The following is a 17,203-nucleotide window of genomic DNA, read 5'->3' as shown; positions in this document are numbered from 1 at the left end:
CGCACCAGTGGGATGTTGTTGTGCAAGAACGCATAAGCAGGATTCCTTTGTTGCACAACATTAAAACTCACTTGTCCACTAGCGCAAGAGCACTTGCAGACAGAGAACACTGCATTCAGCCCAAGGCAGCCTGTCTCATCTTGAGCTTCACTGTGCAACAGGGGCATTTGAACACCATGAGCGGCACATATTTTTACACAAGCTGAATCTGGTGGCCTTCCCCATTGGAGGAAAAAACAATGTTGGCATGCCATTTTGGCCTTTCCTTGGCAGCAAAGATACACTGAAATGATTTGATAATGGTTCTGTGTAAAGCTTGAAGGGGCATGAAGGCAGGGCAGCAGCACCCTTGGATTATGATGTACATATTTAGCTAAGACTGATTTTGAAAAGCAACAGCCAGAGAAAGAAGTGTGTCTCTCCTCTTCTTTTTGGTGTTCTTGTAACTTTAATAATACTTAGTAGTGTTCAGGGGTACCTTGCGTGTGTTAGCTCTGTAATCCTTACAACAACCATGCAAGGTTTATCATTGTCTGCACGTTGCAGGTGGGTAGTTTTGAGGCTGAGGGAGAACAGCTTACCTAAGGCTACCTAGTTCAGTCTGTAGCAGACGTGGGACTTGAACTGGTTCCTGGCTTCGCTTCTTGGCTACTATGCCATGCTAGCTCTCAAGTGTATAACTGTGTGTTGACTTTAATGTATTTGTCTCTGTAGAAAGCATTAGGATGAAAAGTCAGCATCTACTGCTTGTTAGAGTTCTTTCAGTTCTGATTTCCTTTGGAGCATCCTCATGTGATACCTGGAAAATAAAAATAGATGAGATTTATAAATTATTGCTATGACCAGTAACAACATGCTTAATGTATTACAGCAATACACCCAAGAACTATAGGGTTTGAATTTCTTTTTTCTTATTATTTATACTGTTGCATTATTTTTGCATTTTTAAAAGTGCAATTTTAGAAGGTGAACCATTTTTTTAAAAGCTCCCATGACAGTCTCACAAAATAAAACAGTGTTACGACACATGTTTGAATGGAGGAATTGTGCAGGTGGGAAGCCAGGCTGCAGTGTTGCCTTCCATCTTGAGCTTGAAAGAGTTTGCTCTGTTTCTCTCCTTTTAGGATTACATACAATCTCTGACGGGCTTCTGCTATGATGGTGTGGAAGGGCTTATCTATCTGGTTCTCTTCTCCTTTGTCACTGCCCTCATGTTCAGTTCTATAGTGTGCAGCGTCCCGCACACTTGGCAGCAAAAGAGGTATGCACACAAACAGAGGGAACAGTGGTGCCTTTATATCTCTTCTTTCTGGTACAAGAGCACAACTCACAGCTACTTACAACATTTAAAGTTCAGTTTTATAAAAAGCAACAATGTATAAAATGATGCATTGATTTATTTAAATAATTGTATATGCCACCCAGTATTTTTAAGAAAAAGTCTTAAGTTGTTTACAAATCAAAGAGACAGCAATCGGCAGCCATAGCTCAGTGCTAGAACACCTGCTTTGCATGCAGAAGGTTTCAATCTCTGGCGTCTTCAGGTAGGGCTAGGAGTGTCCCCTGTCTGAAACACTGAAGACCTGTTGCAACTCAGTGTAAACAATACACAATAGGCAAGGCATTCCATAATCTTTAAACAGTCACTGTGAAGATCCCCTATCTTATACCACTGAGACGTGCTTCTACTCCAGATGGGACACAGAAGAGCCTCTCCTTCAGACCTTAGGGAGCAAGCAGGATGATATGGGGGGAGGGTGATCCCTAAGGTATCCTGGACAGAAATGATTTAAAGTTTTAAAGGTTAATTGTCCACACTTTGACTTTCCTCAATCTGAGCCCCATGTAGACTATGTTACAATAACCTGGATGTCCATTTCCTTGGGAATGGGTGCAGCTGGTGTACCAGCCTCAGCTGGCCAAAGACACTTCTGATCATCGCTGCCACCTGATCATCCAGATACAGTGGTACCTTGGGTTAAGTACTTAATTCATTCCGGAGGTCCGTTCTTTTTTTTTTTTTTAAATAATTTTTATTAATTTTCCAAACATGTATTGTACACAAACAACAAAACAAAACAAAACATACACACAAATAAACATGTATAATTTCATAAACTCATTTTCCTTCACCTTATTTCCCGGACTTCCCCATACCTCCCTTTTTCTGCATCCTTATTTTTCCCTTGTATCAGCAACCCTCCATTTAATTAATTAATTCATCTTCATTGTAATTCCCTTAAATTTATGATATACAGCTGCAATTCTCTGTTTCTTAACACCATAGCATCTCAGCACTCCTCAATATTACAACAGTTTTTAAGATATATTTTAAATTTCTTCCAGTCTTCTTCCACTGTCTCACTCCCCTGGTCTCGGATTCTGCCGGTCATCTCCGCCATTCCCATGTAGTCAATCACCTTCGCTTGCCATTCTTCCAGAGTAGGTAGCTGCTGCGTCTTCCAATACTTTGCCAGAAGAATTCTTGCTGCTGTGGTAGCATACATAAAGAAAGTTCTGTCCTTCCTTGGCACCAGTTGGCCCACCATGCCCAGGAGAAAAGCCTCTGGTTTTTTAGAAAATGTCCATTTAAGGACCTTTTTAATTTCATTATAGATCATTTCCCAGTAGGCTTTAATCTTCGGGCAGGTCCACCAGAGGTGATAGAAAGTACCCTCAGTCTCATTACATTTCCAACATTTATTATTGGGCAAATGGTAAATTTTTGCAAGTTTGACTGGGGTCATATACCATCTATAGATCATTTTCATTATGTTTTCTCTTAAAGCATTACAAGCCGTAAATCTCACACCAGTGTTCCATAACCTTTCCCAGTCATCAAACATAATGTCATGACCTATATCTTGTGCCCATTTGATCATAACCGATTTTACTGTTTCATCTTGTGTATTCCATTTCAGCAGCAAATTGTACATTCTTGACAAGTTCTTAGTATTGGGTTCTAACAGTTCTGTTTCTAATTTCGACCTCTCCTTCTGAAAACCTATTTTCCTGTCTTGTTTAAATACCTCATTTATCTGAAGGTAGTGCAACCAATCTCGTACTTTAGACCTTAATTTATCATAACTCTGTAATTTGACCCTTTCACCATCTTGCTCTAAAATTTCACAATATTTTGGCCATTTAGACTCCATATTAAGTTTTTTTGTCTCTTTAGCCTCCATTGGTGATAGCCACCTGGGAGTTTTACTTTCCAGTAAATCTTTATATCTTATCCAAACATTGTATAGTGCTTTCCTAACAATATGGTTTTTAAAACCTTTATGCATTTTTACCTTGTCATACCATATATAAGCATGCCAGCCAAATCTGTTGTCGTACCCTTCCAGATCCAAAATGTCTGTGTTCTCAAGAAGCAGCCATTGTTTCAACCAGCAGAACGCTGCCGATTCATAGTAAAGTCTCAGGTCCGGCAGGGCAAACCCCCCTCTATCTTTTGCATCAGTTAAAATCTTAAAGTTTATTCTGGGCTTTTTGCCCTGCCAGACAAATTTTGATATGTCTTTTTGCCACTTCTTAAAACAGTCCATTTTATCCAGGATCTGGAGTGTCTGGAATAAAAACAACATTCTAGGCAATACATTCATCTTAATAACAGCAATTCGGCCTAACAAGGAAAGTTTCAACCTTGACCATATTTCTAGATCTTTCTTCACCTCTGTCCAACATTTGTCATAGTTGTCTTTAAACAAATTCACATTTTTAGAAGTCAGATTCACACCCAGGTACTTCACCTTTTTTGTTATTACTAAACCTGTTTCACTTTGAAACTTCTCTTTTTCTACCAATGTTAGGTTTTTCTCCAACACTTTAGTTTTTTGCTTATTCAATTTGAATCCTGCTACTTGACCAAATATCTCAATTAGTTCTAATACTCTTTTAGTACTAGTATCTGGCTGTTGTAAAGTCAATACAAGGTCATCTGCGAATGCCCTTAGTTTGTAATTTCTGGCTCCGACCTGAATCCCTTTAACCAATTGGTCCCCTCTAATCATGTTTAACAAGACCTCCAGGACTGTTATAAAAAGCAAGGGAGATATTGGGCACCCTTGTCGTGTACCTTTTTCTATGGGTATTTCTTCCGTAACCACATTGTTCACAATCAACTTTGCTTTTTGCTTAGAATATATAGCACCTATACCGTTTTCAAAACCTTGGCCTACCCCCATACCTTGGAGATTCTTCTTCATAAAGGTCCAACAAATGTTATCAAAGGCTTTCTCCGCGTCCACAAAGATCAGCACCGCCTTTCTGTTAATGTTCACTTCCAGCAGTTCCAAAATATCTATAATGTTCCTGACATTGTCTGACATATGTCTCCCTGGGAGAAAGCCTGTTTGGTCCTTATGAATCTCCTCAATCAGTACTCTTTTCAATCTTTTTGCTAAAATGTCTGCAAAAATTTTGTAATCCACATTAAGTAATGATATAGGGCGGTAGTTTTTAACCTGGTTCTTTTCAGTCTCTGTTTTCGGTATAAGTGAGATGAAAGCTTCTTTCCACGATTCAGGTGCCTTTTTCCCTTCCAAAATTTCATTGCAGACCTCCTTCAGTGGTTGTATTATCCATTCCTTCAATGCCTTATAATATCTAGCCGTTAGGCCATCTGGTCCTGGAGATTTTCCCAACTGCATATTCTGAATGGCGCCCTCTATTTCTTGCTCTGATATTTTCTCATTCAGAATCATTTTGCTTTGATCTGAGATCTTTGGTAGTCCATACTTCTTAATAAATTCTTCTATTTCCCGCTCATCAATTGGCCCCTGTGTATATAATTTCCTAAAAAAGCTTTGGAAACAGTTGCTTATCTCATTTGGTTTATGAATAATTTTTCCATCCATTTCCAAACTTGTCACAGTGTTCAGTTTTTGTCTCTTTTTCAGTTGCCATGACAGAAGTTTCCCACATTTATCTGCCGATTCAAATGTTCTTTGTCTCATCTGCTTTATTTTCCATTCTATCTCTTGATTCATCAATTCCATATATTGCGTCTGGTAATACTTTATTTCTCTCAAAATCTCATGAGGTCCGTTCTTAACCTGAAACTGTTCTTAACCTGAAGCACCACTTTAGCTAATGGAGCCTCCTGCTGCTGCCGCGTCACCAGAGCACGATTTCCATTCTCATCCTGAAGCAAAGTTCTTAACCCGAGGTACTATTTCTGAGTTGGCGGAGTCTGTAACCTGAAGCGTATGTAACCCAAGGTACCACTGTATAAAGCTGCCTCCAGGAGCAGGCTCCCAGACTGCGAACCTGATTCTTCAAGGGGAGTGAATCTCTTTTCTAGGGTCCATCTCGTTTTTAAACAGGAACATCTCCATCTGGATTAAACCTCAGTTTATTAGCCCTTAACCCCATCCAGTCTCCATGCAGCCATTCAAAACCACAGCAGCCCCTTTGGTATTAGATGAAAAGGAAAAATAGTTGTGTGTCATCCACATGCTGGGATTCCAGAGGCTGAGGAAAAGGAGCTGACAGCTCTGTGTGGTGTAAGCAAACTACCCAAGCAGTACAATGCAGGGCAATGTGGAACCCTGGGAGAAACTGGCCAAATGGAGCAGGGAAGGAAGTGTTATGCATGGCAGTCTTTTAGATTTTGGACTAAAATACACCCACTAAGTCATCTCAAGCAGCCACAACTCCTCACACTACCCAATAGTACTATTCAAGACGCTAAGTTTAGAGGATATGACGTCCGTGGGCTGCAAAATAAGCATTAAAAGAGAAATGTCATGACTGTTTGGGAAGGACTGACTGGCATGGGATGGCAAGTCTTCCTGGAGCAATTAGGATTGTCTTCAATGTCAAAAAGACCACTTAATAAGATTGACCTGTAAAATGTTCAGGAGACATAAAATGCCGTGTTGCTGACCCTTAATTTCTGTTGTTCAGCAAATGTTCACTGCCACCTTGTGGAACACATTTCAAATTACCCAATTAACTGTTGTTTGGAAACCAGATTCCTTGATCACTCTTTGAATGTGATGCAGCTAGCACGTCTTACACCTGAGAAGGTTATTGGGTCCCACAGATAAGCTGCTGGTTATGTAAGCCCAGGCAGAGTTTTGCTGCACCATAGTCTTTGCCCTTCCTCCTCTTCTTCCTTCAAACATACGAAAGCCACATGCCAATTCTGTCTGTTACTTAAAAGTTTCTAACCATTGCCTGCTTTGGACCCCTTACACACTTGTGGCCTGTGTTGCGTAGGTTTTTTCTCGTGACTTTTCTTTCAGAATACAATGTAGTCCATTCCCCACCCTGGTTGGTTATAGCTTTACTTTTCAAAGTGTCTCTATCACTTGCTCATTATTTCTGTGAGCTTTGGAGTGTGCATTTATTCTTTAAATATCTACAGAGCTGTTTTGAAAAAGTGTTGTACCAAAAAAACCTGCAAATAGGGGGGAAATACTTCCCCTGTCTATCATATCAGGTGTAGACACAAATATTAAATCCTGTGGTTAGGAAAAACAGGATAGAAAGAAGGTAAGTTGGGATCTACTGGTAGATTTCTGGGTGATTTGTAGTGGATTGGCAAGGGTTTCTAACTCAGTAATGAACCCATTAAAACCTGGCAAAACTTGCCATGGCTGGTTTTGTGCTAATCACCTGTTTCTGAGCCTCAGAATGCCCTCTCTATAAAATAGGGGTATGAATTAGTTGCTTCTGACCAAGTGTTTGTGAGACTCTGCCAGGCAGCTTGTGTTTTGTGCTAGGGTCTTTGGAATGCAGCAACTTGGATGTAGGCTGGCTCCTGGAGTACAGTAGGCAATTGGCCTCAGCTCTTGAGCCACCATTTGACACCTGTCTCTGCCACAACCACTATTTTTGCCCAGGTTCCAGTCAGTAGACATTGTAGTAAACAAACACAAATTAGATCCTCTAAGCTAGAAGTTGGCCTGTCTTTATATAAATCATCCCCAAGATTCTTCAGTACTGGTTAATAATACTGACAGAATGTGGAAATCTCCTAACTTGTAAAAAGGTGACTGTGTATGTGTGGCCGTCTCCTTACCCCACAGTCTTTTTTTTTTTTTAATATTTATAAAAAATATTTATTAGAGTTTAACAGATACAGAAAAAAGAAAACACACAATAAAAGGTTACAAAGTTTCAAAAATAAATAAAAAAAGAATACAATAAAAAACACCAACAATACATCAGAACATTAAAAAAGAAAAAAGAAAAACATTTAAAAGACAAAAACGTTTAAAAAAGAAAAAAAGAAACCAGTATTTTCATATCCTTATCTTTACTTATTTCCTTGACTTCCTCACACCTCCCTTTTTTGTATTCTAGTTCAGTTAGTTGTTTCAGCAAATCCTTTCCCTCTTTCTCAAATTTAGCTCCATAATTTGTCTTAACACAATTTAGCTTTGCATTTTACACCTTTACCCATTATCAATCTATACTTACTTAATTCTTTATAACATTTCTGCTAAAGCCATATAACTTCTCTCCAGCATCCTTCTAACATTCATTAATTTTACAGTATTTCTGTAAATATACTTTAATTTTTTTCCAATCTTCTTCCACCGACTCTTCTCCCTGGTCTCGGATTCTGCCCGTCATTTCCGCCAACTCCATGTAGTCCATCAGCTACATGGACTTATCCCACAGTCTTAATATTATACTGGCCCCTTAGATTAGTTATGCATCCAGTGGCTGTGTTCATTGCCACCCTGTATTCCAGCCTCTCCCCGCCTGATGCCTTCCAGCTGTTTTGGACTGCAATTCCCATCAGCCCCAGCTATCCTGCACCAGCTCCTGGAAGACTGCTTTGTTGGTTCTGAGTTATTTGGCAGGCTCTGTGGGAAGAAATGTGACAGGCTTTGAAAGCCCAGGCTGCAGTTGTGGGAGGTCTGAGTCATTCTGTTCTCTGTGGGGAGGTGGTTGCTGTGAGAAGGAAGCTGTTGCTGTACTACTCAGAAGCAGGGAAAAGAGGGGGGGGGGGGAGAAGCAACACCACGTGCTTGGTCTGGTTTGCTCTGCAGCAGCCCTGAAGAGAAACTTTCCCCCCATCTGCAGGAGTTCAGATGATGATGGAGAGGATGAATCGACTGCTCAAGGGAACAGGCAAACGCACGACAACTTGTACAGGGTGCACATGCCTAGTCTTTACAGCTGTGGGAGCAGCTATGGAAGCGAGACCAGCATCCCAGCAGCGGCACACACAGTCAGCAATGCTCCCGTCACAGAGTACATGTGAGTAGATGGTGCTCAGTGCATAGAGTGGGTTAGGTGCATCCACAGGGACACTGCTTCAGTCCCAGACATCTCCACTGAAAAGTGTTAGCTGAGTAGCAGGACTGTCCCTGAGACCATCCTGGGCACTGCACTGTCAGTCAGGTCAGTCAGTAGTAGTGTCCTTGAATGGGCCTGTGGTCTGACTTTCTATAAGGCAGTTTCACATATTCGCAGTGGGAGGATGAACAGGGAGGGAAGGAGGGAGGCTCTGTTCTGCAGCTCTCTGTACCTGAGTGGATCCTGGTATTTGGTTTAAGAGATAATTTATGGATACAGTTGAAGGCACCAGTTACTTACTACTGGAGAACCAAAAAGGGAGTTGTACGTGACTGCAGCTGCAAGCCAAGTTATTTATATCTTTCTGTATTGCAAGTGGATAAACTGATATTTGCAGAGCTTAATGGGAAATGACTCAGTGGTACTTAAAGATTGGAAACACTTGCCACTAGAGATGCTGTGTGTTCAAAACAGGAGTGAGGAACCTCAGACCCAGGGCAAATGTGGCCTCTCAAGCCTCACTGCCTGGTTCCTCAGAACTCGCCCCAGGCCACCCTCCTCCCTGGCCCTGCTTTGCACGCTGAATGTTTTTGCCTCTTGCTTCTCTGGATGGGGGCTATAAGCAGGTGTGTGAATATGTTAAGAAAGTAGCCTGTAGTACAAAGATACATTGCATTTGTTGTCCTGCCCCCTTTTGCCGTCCAAATGAAACCACCCCTTGGCCTGAAAAAGGCTCCTCCACCCCTGGCTTAATGTATTTCCACCATTGTCTCTGTAATGGAACGAATGGAACATCTTCCACAAACTTTAATAATATGGAATATGAGATAATTCTTTGCCTAAAGACAACTCAGAACAATGTGCAGGTTTTGGCCGTGTTTTGGATTGGCAGATGATGCACATCTTTGGACATAACCACAGGGCTAGGACTCTTCATGGGAGTGGTACATCTCTTGCCTGCCTACTGAGCCAAGGAAATAACATCCGCCAGCCTAATCTGCTGTTGAGCAGCAGTTGCCTGTTAAGGCTCAGTTCACAGATTACATTCTGTGTATACAATTCCAAGATCACAACGAATGCAGCCACCTTATTTTTGACTTCCACAAATACTGTAAACCAGAAAGTGAATGACCTTTTCACGCTTTACTTTTTCTTGCCTTCCCCTCAGGAGCCAGAATGCAAATTTTCAGAACCCCCGATGTGAGAACACACCTTTGATTGGCCGGGAGTCTCCACCTCCCTCCGTAAGTCTGTTTTAATTACTGCTTTGAAGGGTAAGGCAGAAATCTGCTTTGGAAATATGTGTAGTCAGCTCCTATATACTGCTTCATGAATAAGCATCTATTTAGAACAGAAACATGAGCTCTTCCTGCACGCATACACATTAACACAGCTTGTCTCCTGGTAAAATGTCTAGGTTCCTTTTCATATAGGAAAACAAACATGCATGTTGCTTAGAACATGAGGATTGTTGTCACAGATGTGAACCTTTAGAAGAATTCTGCAAATATATTCTGCTAGTAAGTCTGCAGATATATCACCATAGTATCTCTTGAGCTTGTAGTGGAAACTGTGTTTTGACATTAACACTGAATCCTTTTCCAAAATCTGCCTTTAAGATATACAGGTGTTTAGGGGGTTTGTCTTCTGTTTCAATATTGGTAATTTTTTCATTTTTTTGTATCAAACTTTCAGAATAGGGAAATGTCTTTCATGAAAGGTTTTGATTGACCTGGAAGCTGTTTCAGGCTCAGCTTTGTTTCATTCACTGCTTAGTTTCTTTGGTTTCAAGCTTGTAATAACCTGCAGTATATCAGCCTTTGCACTGGTGAGTTGATAGTGTGCTTTAGCACCCAATTGAGATATGAATGACATAAATCCATCTTTTTTCCTTCTTTTTAAGAAGATGCACTCTTATGATGTCTGAACTTGTCTTGTGGGAGTGCCTTTAGCCATTCCTGAAAGCAAATACACCCTGAAATATAAAATAAAAGCAATGAGAATTTTAAAAGAACAAATTGTGACAGTCTGTGCTACCAGCCCTAGTTGATTACCTTGACCAGCTCTCAGCAACAAACTTCAGAATTCTCCTTTTTAGCCTTTCCCCCCTTTTCTTTTTTTGTATATCGTTTCAGAGAACACTGTTTTTCTCAGCCATGGTGTTACCGTTTCAGAGGAAATATAAACATCTATTCTTGGAATTGATTACTGTTCTGACTGGGAGTGTGGTGGTGGGATCTGTAGCTGCAAACACTATAACTCCCTAATACTGCATGCTAAGCCTGATCATCTTAGTCGCCTGTAGAATTCAGCCAAACCATAGTTTTGCTTGCTGCAAAGCTCTTACTCTTTGGCAAAAGGAGTCTTCATTCTCTAATTAAGAAATGTCCCTTGTCACTAGCAGTGGTCTTAATTGCATTTCTTGGGAGAGGGAGATGGGGGACTTCAGACAGGTGTGGTGGGAGCGCTGTTGAAGATGGGGGATGGGCAGAATATCCCTCATCTCCTACCTGAACTTTTTGAGAAGACAGAATAACACTGTCCCAATGAAAGAAGGAAAGCGAATATGTCTCTACATGCATCTGAACTGATACTTTTAGTACAAGAAGGAATGACTTCAGGTGTGTTCCTGCTTTTTGAGTTGTGAGGGAAACAGAGACATCTTCTTGCCAGCAGTTATCTATGCAATGAATTACTTTCAGATGGGAAAGAGAAGGCAGAATCTTTGAGGATGGGATGTGAGTCCTCCCCATGAGCCATGCAGCCCATTGGCCTTTTCCAGCTAAGGCTCAAATCCACAACCATAGGAAATGCCTTTTACTCAGCTTTGGACACAATTTAGGAGTAAGAAATCTGTAAATAGGAGGCGCCTAAGAAGTCTTTAAGATGATGTTGCGTAGTCCGTACTCATACTATTTTGTCTCAGCTTCTGTTGTGGAAACCAAGGAAACCTACTCCTAGAATTGGAGTCGTCTTCTTCATTGTTTGTCTATTCTTTTTGTCCCCTTGGTCATACCTTCCCTTGTTTCCTCCTCCTCCTCCTTGCTCCAGAGTCTATTCCTATAGGACAGTAGAGCCTTCCCTGTCATTGACATACACACCCCAGCGTTTCACTTGCTTGCACTGTGTTTTTCATGCACGTTGAGGCTGCACTCTCTCTTTTTCTCTCTTTCCTGCATCATCACAGTTGTATTTGGCTGCCATGGACAGTAGCAGCCATATGAGCTGGCAGCTTAAGCCCTCGGACAGTGCTCGGACGTACTGGTAACAGCGCCCGCAAAATCGGAACAGGTACTGAAATAAGGTCCTTCTCGCTGAACTCCCACCCACACCCTGCCATCCCTGCACTTATTCCCCCAGGCCAGTGCCAAAGTATTCACATTCCTTCTCCCTGCACTTCCCACCCTATCCTTTTCCTGCCCAGGGTTTACGCTAGCTAGGCCTGCCCTGGTGCTTAGTAATGGAGCAACATCAACATCTTTCCTTGGCAAAGCTTCCTGTGGTCTTCGTGGCAGTCAGTCGCACTTCTTGGAGATGAACAGATTAGCAGGAGTTTTGTAATGGAGAGGAATCTCCTCCTCTCTAACTAGACTTCGAGTTTGGATGCTGCCAAGTGTCTGAAACTGAAAATATGAGAAGAACCCAGTTTGGCTAACATGGGCATCTTTCTTAATGAAATGCCTATTTGTCTTTCCTCAGTGAATCTCTTGGCATCGCAGCTGATGCTGTGGAACACACTTAAAAAAAAAAAAAAAAAAAGAATGCCACCAGCATAGAACAGCTACTAAAGCTTCTCCTAACAAATCTATAATCCAAAGCACTTAAATTCTGCCCATTCCATGTTTCAAAATAGCTTCCTAGCTGTGCTGCACGTACAATCTTTCTACTATTAGAAATGTTTGCAGGCAAGGTTTGACAGGAAGAACGCTACTCTGGTTCCTGTTTAAAAATGGGTTCCTCTCTGGCTTTGACAAATTAGCCATAGAGTTTTCATAATCAGTAACAAGTAAATACAGTTGCCATGTGGTGCTTTCTTCTTCCTATGATGCTAAGTGGCAAGAATCCATCAAAAAACAACTTCTGTAGAATCTTAAAGGGAAATAAGCATAGTTTGGTGATAAGAAACCATCTTTATATGCCAAAGGGTCCAAATTCAATTCCTAGCATCCTAGCTGGGGGGGGGGGGGGACGACGGGACAGGGGACTACAGTGTCTGTAGTTCAAAGTTAGAGCATATGCATTGCTCAATTCCTAGCATCTCTAGGTAGGACAGTGAAATGCCCCTGCTGGAAATTCTGGGGAGCTGCTTCCACTCAAGTGTATAATACCGAGCTAGATGGATCAACGGTGTGACTCTGTATAAAGCTTCCTTATATCCATAACAAAAGCATTGTAAGTAGGTGTGGCTGGAAGAGCCTTTGCCTGAGATCTCAGGTATTGGCGGGCAGTAGCAGGTAGCCAGCCCTCAGCCACATGGACCAATGGTCTGACTTAAGTACAAAGTAGCTTCTTGAGAGCCATGTGTAGTTTTGAATCCTAGAGGCAGGTATTTGGGGAGAATTTAATCCTGTGCGGTTCATCCCTTTAAAACAAGCCCAACCAACCAACCAACCAACCAACCTGCACTCTCTATCTACTGAAGCAAACTGAAAGACGTCTGCCCTGGAAAAAGTGCCTGCCCTAACGCAGGTTCTTCTTTTGTTTCCCTGGTTAGCACAGCCCACTAGCCACAGTCTGCATCCTGTTCCTAGACCTGTTTGTATACATCAAGCTGTTACGCCTCCACATCACCCATTCCTGCTGGGGCTTTTGTGCTGCGCTGGCTTCCATTCTCCGGTGTCACTTGCCTGGTCTTCATTCTTGCCACCTCCTTGTCATTGGCTTGCTCTGCTTTGGCAAATGCTTGTGGGTCTCTTGAGATGGCTGGCCTGTCAAGGAAACAGCCTTGGCTCGGCGCACTCTTTATCAAGCGCATGAATGGGTGTGTGCGTCATTCAATGCATGTTGCTTGTACTCTCCAGAATGCCACTGCATCTTCCTCTCTTGTAAGCAGTCTTGCATTGGCCTTGCTTGGGCAACCAAGCCCCGGATGCAGCATTTCCTAATTCTCATGGGTGTATGCAGTTGCCCATTGCATTGTGTATTTTTAATGTTCTGTATTACCTACTTTGTATTTCAGGCAATTCCCCCCACCCCCAACCCCAGGATAGTTTTACAGCGCAGAATATACTTCATGAAATTAGAGCACTATCTGAACTTTAAAAACAAAATAAATGTTACACTGAATGCATATGATTAATTAAGCAGTATATAAAGACCTCAAAGAAATTAATATAATCAGGGGTACCATTTTGCATTGGGGGGAGGGGGGGCATAGCACTTTCTGGTGGGACCATAAACAAGGCTAAATTGCATGATCAGTACTGCAAGTTTATCAGTGCAGGCTAAACACTCACCCTCTTCCATGTTTGAAGCAAAAATGTTGGTTCCTTTTTGTATGCATAACTTACTCTGTAGGCCTGCAGTGGTTTCTAACAATAGCTAACTAGAGAGAATACATGAATTTTGAATGTGGGTGGCAGAGACTGCCCTCCCTAAGTGGCAGGCCTCTATAAAATGCCTGTCATCCTTCTTCCCCACCCCAAAACTTGATTTAGATTAAGGACGTGTTGTAGTAATTGTGTGGCTCTGCTGGAGAAAAACTTTGAATTTCCACTAAGGACCAGTCCAGCTGTCCTTCGTAGTTCTGCTGTTTTTCCCCTCTTTTGCTTTCTAAGGAAAAAATTCCTCCGAGGTTAGGACCAGCAGGGGGAAAGAGCTGCTTAACATTTTACGCAGCAAGAAACAATTGGAAGAAACACCACATACAGGAAGCAGCTGCAACAACTAATCTTGTTCCCAACACATCTTGAAAATGGTTTTTTTTGGGGGGGGGGTCAAGGGAAAGCTCTTATATTTAATTCTGAATAAAACTGCTTTTAAAAAAAAAAGTATGTTGCAGCTAATGCAGACAGGTTGGGGCTAGACATTTTCCTGCTCAAGATCTTGCAGTAGGAAGATTGGTGGGGAGAGGGAGAGAGAAGTGGAACTGTCGCCTTGTGAAGAAGCGTCTCCTTGGAACATGTGGGCACAGGTTTTTGCTGGGATTGTTCCAAAGAACAGCAAAGTCCCTAAAATGTATTTAGCAAACTGAGCCCTCCCAAGTGAAAATGTTTAGTGAAGATAGGATACATGTTCCAGCAGCCCAAAATGTGTACATGTTGACCAGAACATCAGCACCAATCAGGCTGACATGCTCAAAAAAACTGGACATGAATATTTTGTCTTAAATTCAGTTGCTGAGAAGGGGCCAAAGGTTATCAGCAAAATATTTATGGCAGTTGCAAGACATTGAAGCTACCCACATTCACAGTGTCATTCAGGTGAGGAATAAAATAGACTAGTTCTTAGAAATATTAATTGCCCACATAAGTGAAGGAATCAATAATATATAAAAGTTGAACCAAGCGTCAGGTTCTCCCGTTTCCTCCTTCTCTTCCCACGGAACTAGGAGGAAGACTTGGGGACAGAGTTTGTTTCACTTTTACAGAACCCCAGCTTAGCATTGTGTTCGAATGAGAGATCTCCATTTAAAACAACTCTGGTTAATTTAACAGGCCAACTTCATAAATAAAATGAGAGGTGATCCAGAGAGTAGTGCTGTTTTGTAGACCTGCACAAGTTAATCTTCAGATAGACAGCCAAAGACCTGGTCCACATGCTCATAACTTTAAGCCATGGTTGGTTTAGCCAAAGTGTGGTTTGTATGAATGTCTGAACCCAGCAGCAAACCATGATGGCAGGTTGAGTTGTGCACTATGGCATGTTTTAACTATGGTTTGGTATCTTGTTTGAACCCACCAGCCTTGTTTAACTATGGTTTGTTTGGCCACTCCCCCCCATATGCTCACTAAGCTACACAGGCACAAGGCAAGAGTAGTTGGGTAGCAAACCAAGCTTTGGAGGAACAAACTGTGATTTGTTGTTCATCTGTGAGACAATCATTTGCTGAGCCACGACGGCTTTGCGCTGTATATGTGAGTGTGAAATGGTGTAGACCTAAAGGTCATTGGGTATCTGGGGGTGGGGGAGCAGGCACTATATTTCAGCCGAACCTGAAAGGGTAGGTTGAGAGGATGAAAGAATAATGTACACAGACACTGAGCTCTGTGGGGAAAGGGTGTGATAAAAGCATAATAAATGTAAGGTTTGATTCTCCTTTCAAGAGAACTTTGAGAGTAATATTTTTGTCTGTAGGACATAACTTTCCTTTAGAAAGAAGGGAATCAAAGGAATCTATCTCAGTGGGAACAGCACAGATATTAACCGGGAGGTATTTATCTAATTAAATTTGAAAGGTCGGGTTGGCTGTCCATAAGTCATCTGCAGTGAAAGACCTGACTGAAAAGATGTCCTCATACATGGGCATGTATGGGAAATTGAGCTGGCATCAGGAATGCCGTTGAATCACTAACTTTGCCTCTCTTATGCTAATACCTTCTCTGCTTTACAGAATCAATGTTCTCTCCCCTAGTGCACACATCAGAAAGAGAGAGAGAGCGTGCAAAAATTTACATCACGAGCGACCTTGCCTGTTTTATCACCTCTGTGTTGCCTATTGCCCAGCAAGGGGTACTTCTGGAGCTACTGCAACGACCTTGAGAACAGGATCTGGTTGACATTTATAGCTGAGCATTAACCTGTCCCAGAAGAACATCTGTCTTTCCAGTAAAAACAGGTGTTAATCCCATTGAGGCAGGTGTTCCAACATCCTGCGTGGAAGTGTTGTAGTAGAAGCTCTAGCCACAAAGACTTGAAGAGACGGCAATATTTCTAGGCCTGTGTTGAGAAACCACACTTAATAGCCGAATCCTATCCATGTTTACTCAGATGTAAGCCTCATTTCACTCAGCGATATTTGATCTTGTGTTTTTGAGCATTGGATTTTAACTTGAGTCCATCACCATGCTTGGTTTCAGCAAGCTAAGTTGATTTGATCGCTGCCAAGGAGTAAAACAGTGACTCTGGGATAACACCAAGTTGACTCTAAGGAGGAAACACACTTCCTTGGGAGACACTTTTATTTTTACTTTCTTTCATTTCATTTCATTTATATTGTGCCTTTCTTCCACCTTGGAACTCAAAGCAGCATGCAAAGGATTTCCAGTGGTCTACTGCCCAGGTACCAACCCAGACCCAGAACTACCAGCTGCCAGAGTAGGGAGCTCAGGGTGCTACATCTTGTGTCCTCAGACCATCCTCTGGCATATCTGCCTGGGTTCCTTCCTCCTTGTCGGTCTTCCATTGGCAAGTGAAAATGTCACTTTTAAAGGCATGGCCCTGTAGCTGAAGGGGTGCTCTGCTGTGTTTTAGCTGGCTCCTGGATGGATAGATGGATGGATGGATGGATTTGTAGGGTGGACTGTATCAATGTTTGGAGTGTTGGTTTTTATGTTGGGTTATTTTTATTATGTGCTGGTTCAAGTGTGTATAACAAATGCCTATATATGTGTATATATATATATATATATGCAGGTTTTGGTGTCCTCGGGTGTCTTCCCGTGTAAAAGTTGGGGTGTCTAGGCGACGTTTCGACGAGGTCTCACTCGTCATCTTCAGGCTGGTGCTTTCGGCTTCTTGTTACTGGAACAGAGCAGGATCTCAGTGTTTGAGTTCCTATAAATACTGTTGAGGAGGTGTGGTGTATAGCCTCCAATGTTCTGGGCAGAGAGGAAGTTCCCAGGCTAGTGTGCCTTTTCTTCTTTTGTTCCTTAATTGCTTGAGGGATATCTTGAGTGATTTCTTGAGTGATATCCTGAGTACCACTTAGGTGGGTCATTAGGTGTGGATTAGTTGCTAAAGCCTTTGTGTCTTGACCTCTTGAACTTTGTGAAGAGTTTTT

General features: G+C 42.0%; 1 protein-coding gene across 2 annotated transcripts in view; it reads left to right on the top strand.

Moving 5' to 3' along the window:
* TTYH3 (tweety family member 3) overlaps positions 1 to 17,203 on the top strand; it is an 87,346-nt gene that overhangs the window by 60,819 nt on the left and 9,324 nt on the right. The window contains exons 11-14 of one of the 2 annotated variants that reach the window (XM_028706429.2): positions 1,125 to 1,261; positions 8,047 to 8,223; positions 9,431 to 9,506; positions 11,450 to 11,553. In XM_028706429.2, the coding sequence (XP_028562262.2) occupies positions 1,125 to 1,261; positions 8,047 to 8,223; positions 9,431 to 9,506; positions 11,450 to 11,530 (471 nt within the window). In that variant the 3' untranslated portion in view covers positions 11,531 to 11,553. The remainder of the gene's footprint in view (positions 1 to 1,124; positions 1,262 to 8,046; positions 8,224 to 9,430; positions 9,507 to 11,449; positions 11,554 to 17,203) is intronic. The other variant, XM_028706430.2, reaches the window with a different exon arrangement.

Source organism: Podarcis muralis, chromosome 14, assembly GCF_964188315.1.
Source record: "Podarcis muralis chromosome 14, rPodMur119.hap1.1, whole genome shotgun sequence".
Taxonomy (NCBI): domain Eukaryota; kingdom Metazoa; phylum Chordata; class Lepidosauria; order Squamata; family Lacertidae; genus Podarcis; species Podarcis muralis.
This window is presented reverse-complemented; position numbering and strand designations above follow the sequence as displayed.